This window comes from Clarias gariepinus, chromosome 9, assembly GCF_024256425.1.
Source record: "Clarias gariepinus isolate MV-2021 ecotype Netherlands chromosome 9, CGAR_prim_01v2, whole genome shotgun sequence".
In the NCBI taxonomy this organism is placed as follows: Eukaryota; Metazoa; Chordata; class Actinopteri; order Siluriformes; family Clariidae; genus Clarias; species Clarias gariepinus.
The window spans coordinates 22,670,907-22,679,245 of record NC_071108.1 but is presented as its reverse complement, the minus strand read 5'-3'; the positions used below and the strand labels follow the sequence as shown (position 1 = coordinate 22,679,245).

Genomic DNA, 8,339 nt, shown 5'->3' with positions numbered 1-8,339 from the left:
TTTCTGGATTCTCAAAAATGGATATTAAAGGCTCCAGGAATTAATGCTTTGTTTACAGAAATGACCAGTTGAACCAAAATCTAATTAAGTTACTTGGGGGGGATTATGCGTATGCAATAACATTTTATTCTTTTTCTATGTAATTAATTTTACAAAAAAAAAGAGACAAAATAAAAGATACAAAAATGACTGACATAAAGACTATAATCTTAGAACTATTAATTATATCATCAATTTGGATTCACAAATGAAAAAAAAGCTTGTTCAGATTGTTTTCAGTGATAAGCAGTGCGTGACATGCAAATGTCATCCATGCAGTAGGCATATGCAAATGGCCCAGGGAGAGAAAGAGATCATATTCCCTTTACACATAATTTATCTACATGCATCCAAGCTCCACAATACAGTTTCTTGTGTGTGAAAGGGGAAAAGCACTGCAACCATGGTAATGTACAATTGTTTTATGGCTTACATGGCTATAACGTATATATTTTTTAATATGATTTTTTAAAATATAATTATTTTTATAGTATACCATTTTCCCATTATTGGCATTAATAGCCATTTCTATTTATTTATTAACAAACAAAAACTAGGCAGAACTATAGCAGCTGTAAGCTCTTTTTCTCTCCAATCCAGTACAGTTTGTTATGTTGCAGAGAATAAACCTGTTTATTAGTAGTCTTGGTTCATGTAGATACAACCAAACTAATGGGAATCTGCTGTTATTATACAAATAATAATCTATTAGAATTAGCTTATTCATTTTAGTATCATTAATTCATTTTATATAAACCACTGTCATAGGCTTACTAAAATATAGAGTATAAAGAGTATAGACCAACACCTTCTGATTAGAGAAATAAACGCTACATGAATTGGTTGTGGAAATAACCAAAAGGTTTTGTAGGGTATCCATGAATAGGTTTATTATAGCACATTTTTATTAAAAAATTTATATCATTAACAAAAATTAATACAATTATATTTTATGTTAGAAATTGTGCTTTGGTTTGTATTTTATGTACATTTTCAATTTGTTTTTGAGTAGTTTTTTTTTATAACAGTCTTACTATAAATCTTTAGATCCACTTCACAATGATGTTTTCTGGCTAATCTGATGTATCCTATGCAGTTAGGTTTCATAAAGGTTTAAATGACATTTTTTATATTGAGGAAGCACGTTTATATGTGACATAGTCTGATAGCATTGTTGGCACACTGGATAAGGCCCATATTATGAAGTTGGATTATTCACCATTAAGTTAATAATAGATAGTTGTTCCATGGCTGACTATCTTTCTTGTTGTTCCTGCTTCCTCCTTATTTGTATATTTTCTGACCACTTGTACCAGGAAGTGGGGCTATAGTACTGTGCAAAGGTTTTAGGCACCATATTATTTTCAGCACAACATTTTAAATATTTATCATTTCTAAATTATGTACTAAACACTTTAATTTTCCAAACACAACTTAAAAATAATAAATAAATGGAATTGGAGAAGAATGTTTACATACGTGTTAAAATAGCCACGTATTACATTACAGACAAGTTGTTAGATAAAAACAAAAAACTTAATGCAGCCTGGGTTTTCCATGAAAATAGAAATGAGTAAGTGTTACAAAGATACCAGAAGAATGCTTTATATTAGTGTATATATGTATGTATTATGTATATTCTCCAGCACATAATAAGGCAGACATGTCAGACGTACAGATGTGGCCATTAAGAATGCGATTCTCGAGGAAAGGAATCCCACATCCTGCCGCAGGAGTGCGCGGCCAGCTGTGAAGTTTTCAGGCACATCCATTACCTGTAGGGGGCAGTCATGTTTCAACATAAACATAATCATAAACATGTCAAGCTCATACTGTCGTAACAAATTAGCTCAAGAGGGGAATAGTTATAATTAATTATAACTAGTTATGATTAATTATAAATATTTAGATTAGATTTTAGAATTAACTGTAGAAAAATTAACGTTACAATTATTTGATCTGTCTGTCCACCGAGCAGATAATATAATTTTTTATCAATTCTAGGAAAGAATATTTCCTGGCCAAGGAAGGATAGCTTTTCTACTCTGCAGTACTAGCATGTAGCCAAAGGATCAACATTCAGTGACTTCGGATTGTGAGCAACACACAGTGACAATCTTTTGTGAATATAAGTAATTTAATAAATGAAGTTATAGCTAACATACAACAAATTAAGCTAACACATACATACAGGATAAAGGAAAGTAAAGAAGAGAGAGAGAAGAGCAAAAGGATGGCAGTATTTTACATTTATTTATTATATTTATAAATATTTTATTAACCATGACCTAATAATAATCAGCAACGAATCAATGTTCACCTTAAAAGGGGCTCAACCTTAAACATTTAAACATAAACGCATATAAACATAAATGCATTTAAACATAAATGCATATAAACATTTCCTCTGGTTCCTCAAGAGGTGGGAATAGGCCACAAACGCTACTCTTACTTACATTACCTTACTTATGATACATTGTTGGTGTTGGTGTTTCACCAATCAGACGTAGCACCAATAATCACATGACTCCATTTGACCAATCAGCTGCAATACCAATAACCACATGTAGTCAAATGACCACACAGAAATGCTGCATAAAGTGGGGAAAAATATTCTGCCGTGGTAGACAGCGAAGGAAACATGTTGCAGTTAGTTTTGCTGTTTTATTTAATATTGCAATGTTAAAATATATAATTTACAAATAAGTTTCTTTTTTTAACCCTTTATTTTAGTGTTTAGCTTTTTTACAAAACAAACAAGACAACAATAACAAAAAAAAATAAAATAAATAAATAAATAATAATAATAATAAAATAAAAAATAAAAAATGTAATAACCTATGACAGAACAACAGAACACAGAGGGAAAAATGCATATTCTTCTTCTTTGTCTTTCGGCTGTTCCCTTTCAGGGGTCGCCACAGCGAATCATCTGCCTCCATCTAACCCTATCCTCTGCATCCTCTTCTCTCACACCAACTAACTTCATGTCCTCTCCCACTGCATCCATAAATCTCCTCTTTGGTCTTCCTCTAGACCTCCTGCCTGGCAGTTCCAACCTCAGCATCCTTCTGCCTATATATTTACAATCTCTCCTCTGAACATGTCCAAACCACCTCAATCTGGCCTCTCTGACTTTATCTCCAAAACATCTAACGTGGGTTGTCCCTCTGATAAACTCATTCTTAATCCTATCCATCCTTGTCACTCCCAAAGAGAACCTCAACATCTTCAGCTCTGCTACCTCCAACTTTGCCTCCTGTCTTTTCTTCAGCGCCACTGTCTCTAAGCCGTAGAGCATTGCTGGTCTCACCACTGTCCTGTACACCTTTCCTTTCATTCTCGCTGATACTCTTTTATCGCACAACACACCTGACACTTTTCTCCACCCATTCCAACCTGCCTGTACCCGCCTCTAAATATTTTTGTTTAACTTGATTGAGCATTTTTAAAACATTTTTAGACAGAAGCACATTATATTCATATTTTAATTTTACAATTTTGTTAAGTGCTTCCGAATTTTGTGTAACTCTATATTCCTGCTCCAACTGTACTAACATGTCTTTAATTTTCTTCAATTGACCTTTTTCACGTTTTCGTTCTGCTGCCTCGTATGCTATTATATTTCCTCTCAACACAGGTTTCATAGTTTCCCATAATGTTGCATCACCAACATCACCTTTGTCATTAGTAGAAATAAAAAAATCTATTTTCTCCCTAAAATAATCACAGAAGCGCGTATCTTTTAATAATTTGTTATTCATTCGCCATGTGTATTCTCCCTTAATTACGCCTAATTTTAAATCCAATGAATGTGGGGAATGATCCGATATTAACACATTATGGTACTTTAAAGCAACAGCCATAGATATTAATTTGGAGTCAATTAAAAAATAATCAATTCTTGAATAAGATTTATGCACAGATGAAAAAAAAAAAGAGTAGTCTCTGTCAAAGGGGTAAAGTACTCTCCAAATGTCTACTATACAGAGATTTTTTTAATATAATTATTAATAGTTGTACAAGACTTTGATATATTAAACTGACTTGGCTGTCTGTCTAGAATTGGATATAAGACACAGTTAAAGTCACCTTCAACAATTATATTTGTGTCTTGTAAATTTGGAATAGCTTCAATTACTTTAGTAAAAAATCCTGGATCGTCAAAATTTGGACCATATAGGTTAACAAGTGTAACTGGAATCTGGTTAATTGTCCCTTGAACCATAATGTATCTTCCGTTTTGATCTGAAATCGTTTTTTCATGTATAAATGGAAAATTCTTTCTAATAAGGATGGCGACACCTCTAGCTTTTGTTGAAAAATTAGATTGATATACTTGGGAGGCCCAGGCTGGCCGGAGGCATCTTTGTGCGTTTTTCTTTAAATGTGTTTCCTGAAGAAAATGTATATCTGCTTTAAATGTCTTTAAGTGTGCAAATACTTTCCCCCTTTTTAATGGGCTGTTTAACCCCCGTACATTCCAACTTAAGAATCTAACCAACCCCTCAGATGAGTTACTCATAGTTATAACCATTGAACAAATGCTTTTGATAAAGTGCCCTCAGAACAACTCAGATTATACAGCGACATAGTTTACGCCAGCCAACATAATAATTAATGCATACTCCCTCTTAGAACTCCAACATTCCCTCGCACTCCCAACAAGTCCATGACTTCGCTCTTTTTCACTTAAACCTAACATTAAAGTACTAAAAATGTAGGTTTCCATCTCGCAAGGCTAATCTAATGAAGCAGAAACAACAAAAAAAATAAAACATGCTTCTTCTAACCTCCCTCTGAACTATTTATAAGATCATATTAAAAAACATAAAGTCTCACCCCAGTATCTGGAACAAATCAGTCTGATAATATGTAAAGGTTCAGTTTGTCATTCTTCTGTATTCTGCATCATCCAAAAAACTGAACCCATCAATGATTTAAAACTTCGAATTTTTAAGATTTTTGATTGCCGCCGGACCATTCCACCACCTTGTCGCTTAGAAACTCGTTTGCCGCATCTGGAGCCTCGAACGTTGCGGTGGTGTCACCCACGGTTACGATGAATCTTGCCGGAAAAAGAAAGCCCCATCGTATCTTCATCGCTCTACATTTCTCTCTGATGTTGTTGAACACCTGTCGTTTTTTTTAGGGTATCCGTTGTCAGGTCTGGGTAAATTGATACCCTCGCCCCCATGTAGATCAGCGGTTGGTTCTGCCTGGCTAAACGCAAGACGAGCTCTTTTGTTTGATAGTAATAAAGCCTGGCAATGATTGCTCTTGGTCTGCCATTAGTCGCCGGTTTTAAACTGCGGTGCGCCCGATCCACCCGTACCGGTGTTTGAAAATTCTCCTCTCCCAAAAGCTTTGGAAGCAGCGCCTCGACAAACCTGGTAGGCTGTCCTTGCTCCACTTTTTCTTTTATACCCACTATCCGAATGTTTTGGCGACGAGATGTTGATTCCACATTTCCACGTACATTTGTGCCGACTCCGCAGTCAACTTTGAACACAACTGCTCCAAGGCCTCAATTCGCTTATCGTGTGCATTCGCCGCACTTCTTCTACTTTATTTTTTAGTGTGGAAAGTGAAGTTGAAACATCATTAAACCTCTTGTCCATATTGGCGCTGAGAGTGTTGATAGCGCCCATGATATCCTCATTACTAACTAGTACCATGTGGGAGCTAATGCTAGCTACCCCTTTAGCGCCCTCGCTCGTTTTCGTCGTTGCTTCTTCCTCCTTTGCGCCTTTATCGCCTTTCTTTTTATTTATTTGCCTTTGTCATTGTCCACTGAACTATGTGCGACTGAATTCTTATTATTTTTCACAAATAAAATGATATGGGTGAGAAAATTAGGATAGGTCAGATAGAGCTCAAGAGAATGCGTCTACTCCATATCGCGCCACTGGAAGTCCCAACAAATAAGTTTCTTACATTTGTTCTGCTGGTCACTGTTTATGGTAAAGTGAAAGCTCTTTTACACATGTTCTAATATTATTTTTTATCTGCTAAGCCATTTGGAGGGCAACTGAATCTGCAGTATATCTCACACTGGAAACAGTGTACAGTACACTGTCTAAACATACATACTGTATGTTACCTACAGTAGGTATTTGCTTTAAAAGATTTATATTGTGGAAAAAAATTTGATTGGGAAATTTGTGTTTCCTGTTCCCTACTTTGCTTTTATGTAAAGATATTTAGTGTTATTTATTAATTTTATTACATTTATTTTATTTATCTTATTATTTGGAAATGTCAGAATTTGTACATTATTTCATAATTTTGTCTGGCTGCTTACATAATTAAAAAAAAAAATTGGACACTACGACGAAACAGTTACTCAGTACTTGAGTATTCTTTTCACAAAATACTTTTTTACTCTTACTCGAGTAATATTTTGGATGACAATTTTTTTTACTTCTACTTGAGGAATATTATTTTGAAGTACAGCTACTCTTACTTAAGTACAATTTATGGCCACTCCACCCACCTCTGTTGTAGTAGTAGTAGTGCTGTGAATTTATTATTATTATTATTATTATTATTATTAATACTACCTTTGCTTTTGCTATGATTATGCTATTGCTATGACATTATTATGTCGATAAATGTAATTATTGTATACATACACACACCAAGCAGATTTTAATAGTATGTTTTACAAATAACGAGTGCATTTGTTTAGTAGATTACAAGGTTTTTTGGTTTTGATACTTGAAACTCTTGGGCAGTAGTGGAATGGCCACCTGAAGCACCATGGAGTTTTCCCAGTGGACCGCTGGCCAATGTGGGCCGGCTCAGTTAAAGCACAAATATATTTAAAAAAATAACTGAAACCATAATATTGCATCTCTTTTGTATGCAGTTAGATGAGAGTGTTTATCAAACGTGTGTGTTTGTGTGCCCCTGGTCTTGGGTATGTCTACAGTAAAACAACTGAATTATAACAGAAAGACCTCTTTTTTTTTAGGTAAAGTGACTGACTTTTCTCAGCAGAGACTCTGATTTACTGAATAATTAATGACTTTCATGAATATGTAAGACCTATTGACGCCTGCTGAATTATATGGATGTGTCACCTTTTTAAACATATACTGTACACTCAGATTCCTCACACAAACATGCTTCTTTTGAGAGATACAAAAACATAAAGCATGGTTTCTAAAAAATTCATTGAAATGCAATTCTTATGCAAAACAAACAAAAAAAATGTTATATTGTAATGAACCACCTACTATTATTGCAACAGTAACTAGCTGTTATGAGAATTAATGGGTAAGGACCACCAGAGATACCGATCATACTTTTAAAGTGTATATACATTTAATATAGTGCCATACATTTACACCATTCACACACCCGCCACCCATATCACATCCACACAAATCCGTACACAAAATAAACAAAACCAGAGAGCGTCCTGTTGCGCTCCCGACGTCCCCTTGATGACACACTGCCGCTGACGTATTTATCCCCGGAGGAAAACAGCTGTCACACAGCTCCCAGGGAACCACACAAAACACAGTGAGCCTTTAGCATTTATCATGTGTAATTAGAAAATCTATGCATGTAGGTTTTTTTGTCATCTTATATTTTGTGTTCTTTCATTTTGTAGTAGATTTATTAACTAAAATAAACGAAACTAAATGACCATAAAAATTCTAACATTGTCAGGACGTGCTACTGCGTCAGCAGATGTCGATATGTTTTTGCGTTATTATAAGAATTAGGCTATAGTATATAGAAGTAGGCTGTTATGATCATGATGATGTTCTTTAATAAATAATGAAAATGTTTTAACAAATTACATTTTTACATCCCCGCACCCCCGTTGCGCTGTACCACCACCGGCAAAACATTATAAAATATAAGTGAAACATTAAACGGATTTACAATCACAGTACTAAAATTACAGTACACATTTAAAATTTAAATTAAATATATAGGCGTTTCTTAGTTCCATCGAATTTAAGCAAAGTAAGATATTTTATCGCATGTAACACTCGCATAACCAGAAAACTCTGGGTGGGAATCAGAAAAAGTGGGTGAGCCACAGGTGTTGTCAGATTAATGGGAAAAAACTATATAATAAAACTATATAAAATACATAGCCTTTATAAGACTCTTCTTTTATTTGAGTGCACGCAAAATTAAGACAAAACATTGTGATGTAAAATAATGAAAGCAAACAGGGATACAGCGCTATTCTGTTTCGGTGAACTTGAGCGCATCAGAAAATTAACCGAAACTCCACATCAATGAAAAGTTTAAATGACCAGAGTGAGGTTCCTTGC

General features: G+C 34.5%; 1 protein-coding gene across 2 annotated transcripts in view; it reads left to right on the top strand.

Annotated features, from left to right (window-relative positions):
* The first annotated feature begins 374 nt into the window (after positions 1-374).
* Positions 375-8,339, top strand: part of si:dkeyp-117b11.1 (B-cell linker protein) — a 113,579-nt gene continuing 105,614 nt past the window's right edge. For both annotated transcript variants that reach the window (XM_053503168.1, XM_053503169.1), the window contains exon 1: positions 375-445. In XM_053503168.1, the coding sequence (XP_053359143.1) occupies positions 443-445 (3 nt within the window). In that variant the 5' untranslated portion in view covers positions 375-442. The remainder of the gene's footprint in view (positions 446-8,339) is intronic.